The 19,482-nt window shown below is 31.5% G+C and overlaps 1 protein-coding gene and 1 long non-coding RNA gene across 2 annotated transcripts; both read left to right on the forward strand.

Annotated features, from left to right (window-relative positions):
* Positions 1-3,960, forward strand: LOC130896687 (uncharacterized). Its single transcript, XR_009059604.1, has 2 exons — positions 1-364; positions 491-3,960. It is a non-coding gene; the product is annotated as an uncharacterized LOC130896687 (long non-coding RNA).
* Positions 3,961-6,616: 2,656 nt separating this feature from the next.
* LOC130896688 (NAD kinase 2, mitochondrial) lies at positions 6,617-17,304 on the forward strand. The gene is made up of 6 exons (XM_057804949.1): positions 6,617-6,991; positions 7,402-7,678; positions 9,237-9,447; positions 11,619-11,783; positions 13,191-13,458; positions 16,556-17,304. The coding sequence occupies exons 1-6, from the start codon at positions 6,952-6,954 to the stop codon at positions 16,786-16,788; spliced, it is 1,194 nt and encodes a 397-aa protein (XP_057660932.1). The 5' UTR covers positions 6,617-6,951; the 3' UTR covers positions 16,789-17,304.
* Positions 17,305-19,482: the final 2,178 nt, after the last annotated feature.

A 19,482-nucleotide genomic window follows, 5' to 3' on the forward strand; every position in this document is an offset into this window, starting at 1 on the left:
TCAATGGCAGACCCAAAAAAGTATCTCTCAAGAAAAAAAATTAACAATTCAATTGATGATTTATACAGGAGCGCCATCAGAAAAATTGTGCAAAATTTTTTCTTGATGAGTTAACTACAGTAAATAAAGTTCTGATAATGGTTAACATAGATAAGGACTCTAGGAGATCAACATTTTATAATTTATAAAAAGAATATGATAAAAAACGAGGAAGGAACATTTTGTTATTAGAAAAAGCAGAAATATTGTATGGAGGCTAGATTATCTTAGAAAAATTAAGAAATTTCGTTAACAAAATAGAATTTACTATCCTCGAGGCAAGCATTCTCGGATGGACTTTCCACCGGATTAACAAACCCATCAGGTAGGTGATATTATATATTTTACAAGCTTTTATTTTGTGCAACCTGTCTGTGAATGTATGTGTGTAATCAAAGACTATCTCCAAAACTATAGAACATAAATGAATTTTCTTATCTTTATTTTGTAGATGGTTTTCTGCCAGATGCTTTATGGGTATCGAAAAAAAAAAACCGGAGACTATCAGGAGAAAACGGACGGTGGACGAAAATTAGTTCTCGAAAATTGTACCAAAGCTTAAAGAGAATTGTATTGTCGTATTAGACAATGCTTCGTATCACACGAGGAAACTTGAGAAAATTCCAACAATAACAACAAGCATGTATTCAAGAATGGCTTACTTCTAAAAATATATTTTTTTATGAAATGATGGTTAAGGCAGATCTTTTAGAAATTGCCAAAGAGTATAAAAATAGATGTAACTGAAACATTATTGATTAAATGGCCAAAAAACAAAATAAAACCATTCACGTTTACATTGTATGGTTTTGTTATAATAATTGTGCATAATTATTTATAATTTATATCATTAATCTGCTGTATGAAACCGCAAATTAGTTCTCAAATGCGGTCCTGTTACATGCTCGACTTTGGCGTTTTCAGCTCTGATCACGTGCACTATGCGTGACCCTTAAGTACTACCGTTCATAAATAGTGACATATCTAATACTACTGGGTCAAATAGACCCAATTTTGATTTTTTGTTTAAAAAAAGTGGAAATTTTTTTCAAAAAGTTTTATTGAAAAAAATGCTATTATAATATACGAAAAAACTTATTTTTTAATTACATTAGTTAAATACAATTAGAACACAAATTTCTAGTGCATTGCTTGCATATTGGTAAATGACATGTTTCACAAGTAGTATTGGTTTTTCTGTCATTTTTAGACGGACAGATTGCACATCTCTTTCTTTTAGAAGCTAATCCTCTTTGTTGAGGTTCTGGACGTGTAAGATTTGCATTACCCAGTAAGCTCTCCATTATAACTTTTAAACTGCGAGGCAGTGTTTTACTTAACCTATTTTGGATGTGTGGCACGCATAAATCACGGCCTAATTTTTTGATGAACTCGGATCTTGACATACTTTTCTGAGCGAACTGAAAAATAACTCTACTATTGACTCCTGTTATGTTCAGAATGACATGAAAAATAGTCATCGGCCAACGTCTTGTTCTACGGGAAGTGGAGTAATTCGCACATTTCTGATCTAAAGAGTCTACTCCCCCTTTAGTTCTGTTGTAGAATAAGTCTCTTTATCTACTTCATTGTCGTGATGTTTACTGGAGATGAGAATTACGGATTTTGATTTTTTTGGGACAAACGACACAATGATTTCATGTTTAGTGAATCCAAATAAACTACTATTGACTTCTCGGTTAGCAGCAGGCATGAACTCTGAAGGGATGAATCTTTTGTTTTTTTTTTTCACTGTTCCTACATACGTTAAATTCATTTTTCTCTCTCATTAACCTATAATGTTTCTGCCAGTATTCTTCAATGGTTCTGTTAATCGCAATACCACTTCAGTTGGATGAGAAAGTTTTTTCGTTATCTGGTTGCCTACTGTTATTTTCGGAACTTTGTTAGGTTCTACAATAATTTTGCCGGTATAAACTTCTGCGTTTAACATGTAGTGCGTCTGACAATCCGTGAGAATTTGAATTTTCAAACCATATTTTGCAGGTTTATTAGGCATATACATGCGAAATGCGCACCTACCTCTAAAAGGTACCAGCATCTCATCTACTGTTAAATTTTCGCCTGGACTATAATTTTGTTTCGAATTAGTCACAAATTTTTCGAAAATATCTGAGATTGGTGCCAATTTATTAACTCTTCTTCTTTCGACTCTAGTGGTGTAATCATCGAAACGAATACAGCACAGGAGAAAAGAAAATCTGGCTAAAGACATAGTGCAACGAAATAAATCTCGCCCTGTGCCGTCCGTTGCCCAAAGAGATCTTAAGTCTTCATGTGCCGATTTAAAAACTCCTTGAAGATAAAGAAGTCCAAAGAATGCTACAATTTCAGTTATGTTGGAGCATACTGTTGTCGGGAATTTTTATTTCGTTTGAATTTGCCATATTTTGAAGAAACCATTTCGATCCGTTGATTTGTATATTTCACAATAATTTCAATCATCGTACTGTCAATAAAATATCTCCAACTCTCTAGAGGAGTAAATGGTGGATTCTGACGAACATTTCCTTTCAAGGAAGGTAAAACTCGAAGTAAGTTTGGTGCTAAGGTTTTTCCTCTTTTTGGAGCTTCTTTTGACCATTTCGTTTTATCTTTCTTTCCATACCAATAATTTCTCTGTTGATCAGTTCTTTCTCCTTCAATTTCAAGTAATTCAACACAGTCGTCTTTCTGATTCGATAAAAGTTCGTTATCACTAGGCACCCAGTCATCCTCACTATCTGTGTTGTGTTCACTTAACAGTTCCACATCTTCTTCTTCCTTGTCACTTTCGTCACCATATCCTAAAAGTTCTGTACATGCCTGCAATCTATCTGTTGTCAGTGACTCTTCGCTGGATTGATGTTTAACCTGTGACTCAGCGTGGTTTTCTGATTCCATGTCTTCCCAGAAATCATCACTTTCCACTATTTCTAACAGTTCTTGATCAGAAAGTGGAACGTTTCTTTTGTGACTCATTTTCTTGATGTAAAAAAACTTGATTATACGAAAATAACCGCGAAACAACCGCAAAAAGAATATAATAATAGACTACACTTTTCAAAATAAAATAACGTTTTTCAGTTACGATGAGAAATGCTTAGTTGCCATGTTTTGATAACTACACAGGGTCAGAATGACCCAATGGTAGTACTTAAGGGGTGAATATGTTTTCATTTACTATTTTTCTTCTATAAACTTGGACACGTCAAATAGGAACAGATTTATGGAGATATTTTTTGCCAATCTAATCTATTTAACGTTAACTAAGTAGAAATCTAATTAGTTAACGTTAATTAGAAACTAGAAATCTAATTATTTAACGTTACTATATGAACCCCTGTAATTTCGATCTAGGTTTTCAAATGTCATGTTTTTGCATATTATAGTGTTTTCAGTTTGTCGTCATACGAAGAATAAAAGTGGAATAACTTTTTGTCTCATTTCGCATAGAATTGGAAAATAGTTGACAAATTTCTGATCTATTTAGAACTATCAATGAAACTTTTAAGCAATATTACTAACTAATTACATAAATAGAAATTTTTTTATTAAATAAAAAAAATAATGTTTACATTGTATGACGCAAACTCCAATTATCAAGATTACGAAATTCTCAATATATTTCGTATTTCTACAGAATCAAAATACGCGTATTTCATTAAAATTGACTATTCAGTAAAATTTAACTCCGATGCTGCATACTGGTTTAATTTTTTCTATGGATTCATATACTACTTACATACTAATTATTACCTATTACTATTACTTATAATTTTGTTACTCATCGTGCTTTTCCCCTGTATATTAAAATTTTATTTGTATCTTTATTTAGTTATTTTTGTGTTTGTTTTTTAGTTTTCACAAGCTTTTGTCTACAAATTGTAACATTTTTTTGACAATAAAGTATTTTTCTCTCACTCTCCGTCACAAATTAGTGCTCCCGATGAAGTATTTAATGGTCAAGATTGTTGTTGTATTTGGGATTGCTTCTCTCAGTCATATATTGTAAATACGGTGACTATATTGTTAGTTTCCGTCACGTTCCTGATGTAATTTGTTAAAATTTCATATAAATCTCACAAATGCCAATATAAAGAAAACTGTTTTTGTAGTTAGGTAAACATGAAGAAAAAACTAATTTTTATTGTTAATTAAATAATATTTTTAGTGTAAAAACAATTTGAAAAAACAACAAAACGTTAAATAAACATTATCCTGAAAGTGCTTCGTGCCACGAAATGTTAATAAATCGTTATTTACAAGGGTTGTGGGAGAAGTTCTCGACCTAATAAAGAAACACGATTTTCATTTTCCAACTTAGTCTCTTTCTGGATACATGCACTGAGTCCAGGGATTCTCTGAAGTTTTCAACCCTACCAAATAATATTTGCCGTATTTAATCTCAAAATATGCGTTTATGTCTCGACTGATTAAAATTTCTCTCCTAAAAGTTAAATATTAAAGTTAGAAATCATGAAAAAGTCAGTGGGGGCCAGATCTGGTGAATACGTTAGGTGATCAACCAATTCGCAGTGTAATTTGTAAATTTTAGCCATAGCCGAAATCTGAGAAGGTGTGTTGTTCTGATAGAAAAGCAATTTCTTTTTCTTCAAATGCGATCGCTTTTCTACGATTTCTTCCTTTAACCCACAAAGAAATTATGCGTTACATTCTTCCTGTTAATGATTCACCTTTATGAAGGTAGTCAATGCTTTGAATAACTAAGCATCTGAATTCAGGATCTGATAGTGGGACAGATCTATCAGACAAACTTAATTACTGATCTTTTTTGTGATATAGGATGGCATAAATAGAAGTTTTAATATCTTGAGGACCAAGTTGGTTTCGTATACCATTATATTTTTATGCTATTGTTAATTTTATATAACTTGACATCAAGAAAAGTAATTTTGTTATTTAGTTCTATTTCGATTGTGAATTTGAAAAAGTTTAGCTGATAGAACTATCCAACTAACAACCTAACCTAACCTAACAAATATACATACACCGGTATGCTTATGCGTAGACAAACGCCATCTCTCTTGCACAATGTGACGTCAAGTTGAAATCAAGTATGTAAAGTATAATCATATATGTGATACTTCTATATGGACAGTTCTTATAAGCAGAAGGTGTTCCGACTAAGTGAAACAAATAGTGTATCGTTCTTTCTCTTCTCTGAGCGCTTCAGTTAGTTCTGTGTATCTTTTGCGCGCATGGAGCATGCACAGTATAGATAAAGTGTCTCGAACGAGAGAGAAAATGAGTATTGTCGACACCGTAACGTAATGACGCTTTTCCATATCGTCGCTGCGCGTTCGAAACCGCATAAGAGCAGTTTGTAAATACCGCGTAACAGCAAAACGCGCAAAATTCAAATATCGTGCTGGCCGATTCTAAACGCCTATTGGCTTATACTAAACTTCATCTGATTTGAATTATCCAATGAGAAACGTCAGTTGGGCTAGGGAAACAAAACCGCGAAACAGTAGGAGGCCTGAAGTTGGCAGCAAGTTTTTTCTTCCTCCTGTAAAATCATTAAAAAGCAAATACGCGGTCTTTACAAACTGCTCTTACGCGGTTTCAATCGCGCAGCGACGATATCAACTGTCCATATATGGGTATTACAAATATGAGTATAATGACGTATAATAAAGAAGTATGCTATATACCTGTTATAAAGGTTCAATTTTGATTTCAAAAGTAATATTTGATGCAAAGACATAGATATATATGTATTATAGATATGGTTATTGAATTTACCATTTCACGTTCTAAGGTCACGTGCGGTTCACAATAAATATAATTTTCTCCCTAAACCGTAAAATAAAAGGCTATTTAATATATAAATAGCAAAATTAATCAATTTAATAATAATGTCTCTGATATATTATGGTTATATTTTATTTCATTGAGCGAATCATAAATAGGTCAATAAACAATGTTTTAAACATAGGCACTTTGCATTATATGGAACTATCCTCTTCGAATTTAATGAAATGAATTTTATTCTCTTAACCACAGGGTCCTATCTCCTATCCACCGCTTTGCTGAAGTCTTTTTTTTTGGAAACCAAGGCATTTAATACTGGTATTTCGATTGGTGTTTTCACATGTAGCGACGGCATCATGATCTCATAATAGAAGGTACAATATTTTAAAAGAATATAATAACTGTTACGTCAACTTTTAATAGCCGCTAAACACAAAAAAATATCACCAACACACAAAAACTCATTAAATACATACAACTCAAACCTAATCTTAGTGGCAAGAAAACATTCTGATTCCAGAGTGATGTCATGCACGAGGCATGTCAAATTTGAATCGACAAGTCAACATAGCAGTGTAACTATATCCAACTATCAGATCCTGAATTTAGATGCCTTTCAAAAACTGCATTAAAAGAAAATAATTATCCTGAGAAAATGACAAATAACAACTCAAGCCATGCAAAGGAATATTTACTATATAAGGCCAAACCTAATAATTTCCTTTGCTCACTAGAATAATATCCTCATCCCTACCACAAAAAAAACCCAACGAAACTCTTTCTCTCTCTCTCTCTCTCTATCTCATGAAGCAGCTACTGATGACTGGCCTCATTTATTTTTCCCGCATTTTAGGAAAAATCTTAGGTTATGTGTTGTCAAATATATCAAAAGTATTGAGAGTATGATATTATCTGAAAATAATTATACTAACCTATTAATAAATTTGTTTATGAAATAGGTCACAACACTGACTATAGATATGTATAATCAAATATTAGGAAACTTGAATACTTACTGATAATGTATGTGTGGAGAAGTACAAAGTGCAGCTTAATATTCTAACCTTTCAGGGCTATTCAATTTTTAAAAATTCTGTTTTAAAAATAGTTATTATTTTTTAAAATATTTTTTCAATGTATAACCCAAGAACATTGACCAGGAGTGTGATTTCGGGTAAGTTTTGATGAATAAGTTTCTTTTATAATGTTAATCATTTCAATCTTATGTTCATCTTTCCAAAGTGTTCATCCCTCTGTTTCGTTTCAAATAATATTGTTAATAATGATTCAATTGATTCATTCTTAGGAATTAATGTACATTACATACAATTATCAAATTATTAAACACAGTATTTGACTATTCATTGAATATTTGAGTAACAATAAAATTTGACATTAGTCTGATATTTTTCAGATTTGTTATATTTATAGAAACACATACTTATGCATTTACTCTAATAATTTGCTGCAATTAGATTCTTCTATTGTAATGTTTAAATTTATCACTGAGTACATAGCCTCTATATTAATAATTCATTGTTTCTAATATTACATTGTATATTTTACATGCTTCCTGTTTTGCAGGTATTTTTAAGAATATAAATATGCGAACCAAACATATTTCTAATGAAACTAAACCAATGAAGATGGAAAAGGCACTGATTGTATCTAAGTTATCAAGATATGAATATGAAAAGACAAAACATAAAAATCTTTCGGATAAAGAATTAGAAACATTGTTGAGAAAACGTGGATCAAACTATGAGAAACTCATTTCATTCCATTACCTTCATAAAGAATTTGAAGAGCACTTGAAAAATACTCTACTTGCATTGGGTACTGAGGTAGAAGTAGTTAATAGGTGAATATAAACGAAACTTATATAGGGTTGACTGGGGTGATTGTAAACAAGGAGTAAATGTAAACAGAAATTATTGCAATTTTCATTCAGTCCGTTAAAGTTTTACATTTGTTTTCGTCAAGTTTGGGTTAAAATTTAAGTTTTAGATGGGTGCAAAATCTTGAAGAAACTCGGTGAAAATTTGAGTTTCATATTTTTGATTGAATTATATTATACCTAATGCTTACTTAATTCTTGAGTTTTTCACCAATACAAATAATATTTGGAAGAATTCCCTTTGTGTTTACATTTACCCTGGAAATTTTGTGGTGGGGTAAATGTAAACACAACATTTGGGGTAAAAATAAACACTTCAGTTGCTTTAGATTTATTCTTCAGAATCAGCTATCCATCTCCTGAAAAAGAACAAATGCCAAAAAGTATTATAGAAATGTTTTGAAATGTTATTAGTAAGAATAAGTCCTCTTGCCAAAAAATTCCTTATGTGAGACTTCTAATGTAAAAAAAACTGTTCCAATTCCACATTTGAAACAGTTCAATTAGTGTTAAGAAGACTGAATGAAGCACAGCAAAAAAATGATAACAATAACGCTGAAGGAAAGAAAACAAAAAGCAAGAAGGAAGAAAAAATTCCTGCTGCCATAAAGCAAAGGAGTCATCAAAGAGGACTGCATTGAAGGAAATTCGTCAGGTAGAGATAATGAAGAAGACTTCAAAATTCTAATGGATATTGACAATACCAAACCACAAATAAAACTCATACTTATGTATGTGATTAACTCTTCTAAAGAATAAAGAATTTATAGTTACAGGCCTAGAAAGTATAAATTCAATCAAACATCCTTCATAGTAGTAGATTCTGATTTTTCTACAATAAGTTTCACTAAGATTATAGTCTTGTTACATATAGAGCTTAAGGGTAGAAAGCTGGTTTACATATTCCTTGGAGCAGTAGTTGTCAATGAAACAAGTGAACATTTTTGTGAGCACTTTTATTTGATAATCTTAGGTTCATAATAATACTTTTGATAATTCTATTTTATCAAGTGGTGAAGTAGGATCCACTTCACGTGATCTGACTTAATAGTTCATTAATTTTATTCTCTCATCTTTATTTACTACAAGAAATTGTACGCTGCAGCATTGAGTGTGTTAATATTAATTTATTATTAATCTAAATTCATTTTGTTTCAAATTAAAAATATAATGCATCAACTAGCTATATTCAAAAAGCTGTTGATTATGATGTTATGATGAAAATTTTGGAATTATTAGAAACTTCACGATACAAATTTATAAAAATAGAAAAAATAGATGTAGGTAAATAATATAATCTTATAACCACAATACATAAAACAATATGTAATGTAATACAATGTGACGTATAACTGTTATATTAGAGTTTAAATATATCATCATGTTGATGTGAAGTGAATAAATAATTAAATAACCTCTATTTTATCTATGATTTGTTTTGTATGAACATTGTCACATGCTTTTATTCAACTCAAAAACATATTCATAATTCACAAGGGAACATTAACAAAATATTTTTCAGATTCTCATGTACTGATGAAAAAGTAGAAAAGGCAGATATTATAATACCTATTGGAGGCGATGGAACATTCTTATTGGCAGCTAGCAGAGTGTTGAACAACAAAAAACCCGTGATAGGCTTTAATTCAGATCCTACCCGTTCTGAAGGTTATCTGTGTTTACCAAGATGGTGTTCATTAAATGTTTGCAAAACTATAGAAAAACTAAAACAGGTATCGTTGTCAGATATTTAATATGGTACTGTAACTTTATTCATGTCTACTTGAATATAACGCATCTCACGATATTGTCAATGACTCGACAGAACTGAAATGGGTGCATAGAACTATAATTTATTGATTCTGGGCGATGCTGTCCACAAGACAATTAAACCAAAGCAGTAATTGGCAAACCATTCCCCATATATATGGTGTAGGTAAAGCATATATGTGTGAAAGAACTCCATAAAACAGGAAAATTATGAGGCTGAATCTAAACTATGATAAAAAACCATAGTGGAAATAGAAGCCGAAGAATATTCAAACAAAATTATCTGGGGAAAAATTATTCTAAAACAAGCCACTTTTCTGGGAGTCATCCTTTTGTCAACATCTGTAGAATCAAGAATATTTTTAGGAAAGGTACAACAACTCACACAATAAGCAAAAGGGAAAGTTGTTGCCCACATATTGAAATATATGTATACTATGATTGTAAGGCCAATAATAAACTATTGTGCAATTGCATGGCACAAAAAATTCAAGCAATAATCGACAAGGTGAAAAAACTAGCTTCTATTTGAATTACAGGAGCCATGAAGAGCTCTACAACAATGGCAGTGGGAGTTATTATAAAGTCAACTCCACTGTTTATTTTGATACAACAGCATATCAACATGTCTATGATCAGAATATTCAAAAGCCTATATGAAAAAGAGAAAATTATAAATTCACTCATGGCAAAAATTCCCCTCCTAAAACTTCATTTAAATGAATTACCAAAACAGATAATTCTCAAAAGAACTGACAGTCAGTATTTCTATGTACCAAGAAGGAAAGAACCCATCTTAGCACCATTCAAGCCGATGCCAATATGTGCACAATTTGAATTAGACGGAAACTATCTGAAAAGACACATTGTGTTCCAATAGTGAAATGGTCATAAGACTGATCCCTTTCACCTGACTAGAACCATTTTGTTTCCCAGCAGCTCATCACCATTTTTATTATTAATGCAATTAGTGATCAGAAATACATTTCTATAGGCTAATATTAAGGTTAGGATTATGAAACCTTTAGGATACTAGGGTTGGATATTCGTGGTTTGCAATTTTTAGTTGATGGACGCTGCTTCTTTACTGGACATTGTTGTGTACTAGTACATTATTGATATGGATTTTAGGTCTTTGAGTTAGCTTTGCGTAGTGTAAAGGTGATCTAACTAGATGTATTTCTGTTTACCTTTATTCTCCATTTTTCAAACCGATTTTCTAATGTGATGTTCTTGTATTTTCACTACGGATCTTTCAGTTCTCTGATAATATGGCAAGTATTATTGATAGTTTAGTTCGATTTCTTAACTCATTTAATAATTGTGGCAAGTAAGTATACAGCTGCCATACCAACAAGAACAACTGGTGGTAACTAATGTTGATGACACTGCTGTACTAGCATCTCATTGTAACATAGATAAAATTCAGTAATGACTAAAAATGTAGTGCATCAAAGCTCATATATATGTATATACTATGTACGGAAACGTCTTCTCTGTATTTTAACATAAGTTTGATAAAACGTATATTCACTAAAAGGAAACATTTTTTTTTTGACGTAAACTAGGCATATTATTGGCTCGTTGTCCATAAATCAAAATTTTCCTTGTAAATGTATATATATTTATATATATATATATATATATATATATATATATATATATATATATATATAGCACTGAAAGAGTATCAATATATCTAATGTGCTAGTTAAGTCATGTGTTAAGTCATAGACTGAAGCGTCTACTATCATTAAAACTAACTTAATTTGAAACTGGATGTCCTAAAATAAAATAAATTTAAGATCGGGATTAGGATAATAAAAATTTGGTCGCTCACTGGAATTATACTTTGCATTTTATTTTTGGTCAAAACCATCCCTTATTACTCAATGTGCAAATTATTTTTAAATTTTACTAGATTCACAATATATCCGTTTATGGACCTTTAAAATAGTTGTTCGAAAGCAAAGGCGAGCCAATGACAAATCCTGATTAATTCTCAATATCCTCCATTGAAGTGGAGGTAGAATCCACCATAACAGTTTATTATAATTTATTGTGACTTTGTATGTTGGTTAAAAATTTGACATTGGTTTATCTATTTTGTCATACTTTCTATAAACTATTTTAGGGTGATTTTCAATGGTTAATGCGTACTAGGATAAGAATAACCTTAGCAGTAGATGAAAAGGATCGTTTAATGCCACAAAGTTTGCATCATGTAGATGGACACTTTTTACCTCCATTAAAAGGCAAATGTGCTCCAAATGTTTTACCAGTATTAGCACTAAATGAGGTGAGCAAAGACAGAAATATCTGTTAAAGTTATTGTATTTTTAGAAGCACTTTAGGTGGAGACAACATGATCCAAATTACTAGAACAGTATCAGTCAGTCAGTCAATTTTGAAGCAAATAATATCACTTCAATACAACATAAAATAAAAATATTGGTCTATAAAGTAAATAGGGTTAGAGAATTTGTTAATTATTTTCACAATAACATTTTTAGAAATTAATATAATAAATTCTCTATTTTGAATAACTGAAATGAAATGTACTCAAATCATATTATAACCAATTACGTATTTAAAAGTTTAATTTTTGGTGAGAAAAAAAGTCATTTTGTATAGTTACTTCCACATTAAAATCTGGAGTATTATATGACTTTAATGGAAATTGGAAAGGTATTTTAATAGTATGCAACTCAGAAGTGCTCGTTTTTGTCCATCTTTCACTTTTACAAGCCAAAATAGTATAGGAGGGCAGTTTGAGGGAAGAGTAACTTTTTAGAGATTAACATTGCTTTATAATTTAAAAAACAGAAAAAACCTCATGAAAATGTTATCACTTGATGTGCTACGTCCTATGGAATTTTTTGAAAGTGGTTTTTTGTTTTCAAATTAGCCATATAAACACGGATGATGCTAAAATCCGGGATCGTCATTTACCTGTAACTGCAGTGAAAATGGTTGATAAAATCAATGCCCTCGTACCAAATAATCTTTAAATAAAAGTACGTGAACTGGCTAACAAAGTAAATATTTCAACCAAAGGGGTATATTATATTTTCATGAAAGGTTACATATGAAAAAACTCTCTGCAAGGTTATCAGAAGCTCACTTGAATTGAATGGCCAATATTATACTGATTTATAAACGCGAAATATATGCTTTATTTTACAAACAAACAGATTTGGTAATCCATGTCATCTAATGGAGTGGAAAAGTTAACATCTTATTTTGAAGAGATGCATTCAAATAATATTGAATGTATTTGAAGATTGTGCTGCTTGGCTGACTAAACAAAAAATTGGCTGTTAGAAAACAATATTTCAATTTCAAAGTAGGTTTCGTCGATTTCAATCTTGTAGAACAGTTTTACACGACATGACTGCTGAACTTCAGTTGATAGTGTGCCAAAACGAATAGACAGTAATTAGTTGAAAAGACTATGTAACAGTTATCCGATTTTATTCAGTTAAATTGATTTTTGAAAAAAAAATTTACATAAGATATTTTTCCCCATTTCAAAAAGTTTATTTTTGATAAAAATGGAATAAATGTGTTTGTTATATCTATTGGTAAAATCTCATAACAATCTATTTATGAGTTTTCGAGTTTATCGTAAACTGGAAGGGATACGCTGTGGACGACTTTGTTTTATAATATGTAGTTTTGAATTAATTAGTTTTCTACTTTTCAGGTATTTATGGGCGAAACTTTGTCAGCAAGAGTATCTCATCTTCAAATGAGACTGAACAATACAGAGCAAGTTACAAATGTCAAATGTTCAGGTATTTGTGTGTCAACTGGAACAGGCTCTACTTCTTGGCATTTAAGTATTAATAGGGTTTCCAATCAAAGTATTGCTGAAATTTTAAGGCTACTTTCCATTAATCCCGATGAAGATAGAGATAATTTAGCCAGAACATTAGCAAACGTTTATAATAAAAATCTCATTTTCAAACCTGGTAAGGATATGGAAATCAATATTTCATGACCATAGTAAACCTAAAAATATTTTCTCATTATAATGGATACCAAGAATTGTTGCTTTCTTACAACTATTTTCTAATGAAATTTTTTGGCATAGCAATTTTTTTTACATTAGCTACATGAACTATCACAAAATATATTTGCAGAATATAATGTTAAATATTTAACTCTTTATAAGGGTAACTAAAAAACGACTTACTGAGTTTGTAGTATTTATTTCTTTTTAAGTCATTGTCGAATCGCTGCCACTCTATCTTTTTGATCTTTTATTTTGTTTAGTTCTGCTTCCCCAAATAAATTCCGTATTTCATTATTTGCTCTTCTCAACCCCTTAGTATCCTTCTGAGTATTGTCCTTTCCCATATATCCAACTTCTCTTCCTCTGCTTTGTTAAAGAGTCCACAAATATGACCTGCCAATTTACTCAGTCTTCATACATTTCCAAAAAGCCTACGATGATACTGTGAAACCATTTGTACAGCATTATGAATGATCTTAGTATCCTTAAAAAGCTTATAAGTCTTACAAAAATGACACTCGAACATACAAAAACTAAGGTTTAGGTAAATCAAAGAATATCAAAATGTTTTCAGACCAAGACAGGACTAAAACAGAGAAATCCTTTATCCACTACGTTGTAATTTTAATGGATAGTAAGTGAAATCGGTTTGAACAGAACAAGGACACATATGCAGATGATGTAGTAATCCTTTCAACATTGGAAAACGAGCTTAAGGAACTTTCAGAGCCTTCATAGAAATGGCAGAGACAGTGAATCTACAAAGATAAATCGAAGTTCATGATAATGACAACACCTCAAAGGAAAAGAGCAATGAGAAGTTTGTCAATACAACTGAACGAAGAAAAAGGGCAATGAGCTTAGAACAAGTTCAAAGTTATGTATATCTCGGGGAGGTTAATAAAGACAAAGGTGACGAGGGAGAAAATCTGGAAGCGAGGATGACTAGGGGAAGTAAAGAATTGGGTGCAATGAATACTATTACAGCAAAAACAAAAAGGCTCCTGGAAACAAGCGAAATGAAAGTCCTATAAAAAATTACTGGAAAAACGCTCCTAGACAGAGAATGTAGCGACGACATAAGGCAAAAATGCAGAGTGGAAAATATTAACTAATGGGTACTGAGCAAAAAGCGCGAATGGGACCTCACACATAAGTAGAATGAGCGAGGAAAGAATAGTAAGGATAGCACGAGACAACTCACCTCTGGGGGGAAGAAGTATGGGACGGCCACGAAAAAGATGGAGTGATAATTTTACCATCAATTGAGGCAATAGGCATGCTGTGAAGAATGAACAGGCAATCTGCCTTAAACGGAGTAGGAAGAAGAAGAAGAGGTATTACACATAATTCCAAATATTTTTTCTATAATCTTCAAGTAGGTACTTTTAGTAGGGTTTCCGGTTCATAATCAGTATTTAGGTATGAGCTGTGCAAGTGTACGTTGTATTAAAGACCAAATTATTCTTGAATAAAAATTTTGTGAACAATAAAGAAAGTGACAACCATGACTCCAAGATTAATTGAAGTCAATTTGCAGATTCGGTAAACGCCCTACTAGGTCCTAGCACAGTGAGATGCCAAACAGTTTAAAAGAGACGACATCTGTCAACAGATTCTCAAATAGTGATTGTAACTATTTTTAACCAACTTTGTAGCCTGTAGAAGAGATGCTACCCAGGAAACAATGAAAATACCCCTCAGACTACACTCTACAAAATTGCAAAGCAATGCGACGAAAGAGGGATGTTTCAGGAATTTTTTTAAAAGTAAAACCTGATAGATTAACTCCCATAGGGAAACAATCTACAGTATGTTCGCATCAAACATAATGCTAAATTTTCAAGGTATTCTTGCAGAACTGAAACATATCTTTAAGGTATGGAAACTTTTAAGAAAAACATGGTTTTAGATACAAAACAGTAAATAAAAGGAAAACAATCAAAAGAGTATCATAATCTATTACTTGGATCAAACATGGTTTGACAGTCATAATACTGTGCTCTTTAGACCACTAGGATATTGAAGGTTACGCTGTTTTAAGATTACCTCCGCACAATTGTGTTTAAAATCCGATCGAATCAATATGGTCCCGACTAAAAAGATATAATAGGCAACATTTCTCATAAAAATTCGTCCTCCGTTGTGGAACTGATAATGAAAGAATGATCAAACATTAGAACCTTGAATTTGGTGAAATGCCACGAGAAAAGATTGAAAATCAATATATGCAAAATCTACCAATTTTAAATAGACTTGTAATTTACTTGAACGACATTGATTCTGAGGAAGATGAATGTGATGCTAGCGATTTTGAATAATTGTACATGTGTTATAAATAAAGGCAAAAGGAAAAAAAACTTGGTAAATCACAATTTTAGAATTTTCCTGGAAATTGTCATAGCCATGAAGTTAAAAAGTCACCAGTATGATTTTACTGTTATAAAATATTAACTTTTGTATTTATATTATGGCAACAAAAACAAGAAAAACCAAAAAATGTCTTGCAACTTTCATCAAAAAGTGTAACTTTTCTCTTCTTAAGTTACAAACAGAAATTTGAAGCAACAAATTCATTTTTTTATTTAATTTTACTGTTATATTAAGTACAATTCTTAATGTTGGGTTCCTTATCTACGTTTATAAGCCGATTATGGATTTATTAAGTTAGAACATCTGTGATAACATTTTCGCTATTTCATGACCAGCATTATTATATATTATATATAATATTAGTTTCGAAAATTTAATTTGCAAAAACCGCTAAGTGAACATTTTTAAGTGATATATCATCTTGTTTACTAAATTCTAGTTTTCTTTTACTTTGAAACCTAAACTTTCATTGTTGTTCAGTTAAATTGAACATAATATATACCAATCCTCACGATTACACTAGTTTATATGTTATACCAACTAGGATCACTCTCCTTGTTATCTAAATGCAAGTCAGTGTAATTGTAAATGTTGGTGTAGGGGATATTAAATAGTATGTTCAATATGAATATCCCCAAAGGTTCCAAAATTTACAGCTTAGGCTCAATTCTAATTTTCAGATGATAAGCGAATGGGATACACAATCCGAGACTTGATATCATCAGGAGTTTGGCCTCACCCTAAAGGAATTAAGCCGCGGGGGTTCGTTTCTACAATTGAAATAAAATCTCATTGCTTTGATGCATATTTAGTACTAGATGGAGGTATATCTTTTCCGTTCAATGATGGAGCTGTTGCAGTGCTGGAAACTTTACCAGAAGATGCTCTTAGAACTGTTATATTCCCCAAATGACAACTGGATGTTTGATATGTACTGGAAACACATTTGGATTATATCAAAACGATGTTTATAAGATGAAGATGGTTAATACACTCAGTATTACTAGCATATATTATAGATATCTAGTATTACGGCGGGGGAAGTATACCAACCCAGATAAATATTAGTCAATCCTTTCTTGGTTGTAATCGATCTACTGCAACCCGATGAATATTACTGAGACTAATAAAGAAACTCACAATTGGGTCCTTGAATAAAAAATTTTGAAAAAATCAGAAACATCAGTTTCCATTGTTTATGAAAATCATATCATTTTTATTAACTCGAATGATGACTTTTTACAAACTAATTGTCATAGTCGAATTGAACTTCGATCTAGATGAATTTTTACACTACTTCTTCTAAAATTCGTCAGATTTTAGTAACATACTTTTAAAAAAACCAGTTGGAATATGTTTAGGTCAATATTCTTTTAGTATTATTAAGTTTTTTTATTATTATTTCAAAGTCAATAAATTTGTAACCTTGTTCACGCTTTTTATTCATTACTGTTATATTTTATCTTAAGTTCTATATGTTCAGTTTTCTTTTATCAAATTTAATACCTTAGAATTCATTCAGTTATGAAACGCTGTTTCCAGATCATGTATTACAATTGAAATTAAAAATAAAAACTGATTCATGATTGATTGAACCAATGAAGACTCAGCTATTGGTGAAGTGTCATAAGAGATCAGGTAGAAGAAAAAATTTGATTTTATTGTTGAAGGTTTCGTTCATTAGAATAGATTCGTGTGTGACTTAACCTCTGCGAAGTCTACCATATACTTCATACGAGTTCATATTATTGTATCCTTCTTGTTGAAGGATACAATCGAGATCTTGAATTAGTATTTGTGAATTCTGCCATGTACAAGTTTCTATTAAAAGTCGAAATCCGTCAAGAAACTTTGTAGTTAGTTTAAACATTTCAGTAAAGCCGCCATATTGCGTGATGTCATAGTTATAAAATAAACACTGAACATATGACAGACTCGGTTGCCTAAACGTTGCGAACAAGATCATAGCTAGAGTTACTCTGGAAAGAATGAGAGAACCGCTAAACAACGAATTGAATTCGGAAGTAGTTGATGCATTGACCATATTGTGTGAGTGAGAGTAATACTGGAGCGAACAAAAAAGGAAAACGAAGACATGTGGTTAAATTTTGACTTCGGAAAACACTTGACCGGATAAACAGAGAAGTGGAAAATCCAAAAAGCGTATGAACTATCATATAAGTAAACCAAAATATTACAACTTTTTATAACAATTACACCGCCTGGATAGAGAAAAGAATGTTCCAGCAAATCAAAATCGAAAATGGAATGAAACATGGATATGTGCTGTCGTCAAACCTGTTAAACATTGGTAATAGATTTGATAATGTGTAAAAAAGAGGATAAAAGGTCAGGAATTAACTTTGAAAAACTGGATGACTTTAAATTATATAATATATTATATAACCAAACAAAATTTCAATGTCAAAATATTTTATTACTCAACATATTCTCACTTCTCACCCTAATTGGATACATTTTTCAGCGAACATGCGTCGTCTCTAGACCTTTCAAAAAAAATGTTTCTTTTTGCTCTGCAAACCAGACCTCCACAGCTTTTATTACCTCCTCGTTGGAAGAAAATTTACGACTTTTTTTCAGTTAAGGAGAGAGATGATAGTCGACGAAGCCAATTCTGTTGAATAAGGGGGGTGTTCTAGTAAATCAAACCCTAAATCAGCAATTATTTGCATGGCAACATGAGATTTGTGTGCAGGGGCGTTGTCCCGCAAAAACAAAACACCTTTGGATAGCTCAGTAATGTTGAATAGTAATCTCCAGTTATTGTTCTACCTTTATCCAAGGTAATTCCAAAAAACTGAAACAAGAACTTTTCCAGTAGATTTTTGTACACGAAACTTAGGTGTTGGGGAACCAGAGTATCGCCATTCCATCGATTGTTGCTTTGTTTCTGGATCGTAGAAATGTATCAAAGTCTCATCTGTAGTAACAATTCGGTTTAAGAAGTATACATCGTTTTCAAATCGAGCACAGATTGAACGCGATGCTTCTAGCCTTGCACGCTTTTGGGGGACTGACACAGAAACTGGCCTTCCCGATAGGTCATCATCTTTAATGGAAAATTTACCTCTTTTGAAACTTACAGTCTAGACTAGATATAAATACATCCTCGTATATATATATATATATATATATATATATATATATATATATATATATATATATATAAAAGTCTCTGTCTAAAATATGGTCTTCAAGAAGTATCTCAAAAACAATAAAACTAAGACTGTTTCAGACAAATATAAAATTCATTCTATTATATGGAGAAAGATAATATACAGATGTACCAGAAACTTCAATCGTTCATTAACACATGCCTACAATTTATATGCAAAAATTTTTAACAGGATAAGTAATGAATACCTTTGGAACATAACTGTAGAGAAGAGAAAATAGACGTAACGATTACGAAGCTAAAATGGAGATGGATAGTTGATATACTACAGAAGTAACAAACATAACTGGGCCAGTATTAAATTGAAACACAACAAGCAAAAGATTGAAGAGGCAGATCTGTACAAACATTGGAGAAGAACTCTCGAAAAAGAACTACAACAGATAAACTTACCATGGAAAGAGGCTACAG

This window comes from Diorhabda carinulata, chromosome 7 (genome assembly GCF_026250575.1).
Source record: "Diorhabda carinulata isolate Delta chromosome 7, icDioCari1.1, whole genome shotgun sequence".
Lineage (NCBI taxonomy): Eukaryota > Metazoa > Arthropoda > Insecta > Coleoptera > Chrysomelidae > Diorhabda > Diorhabda carinulata.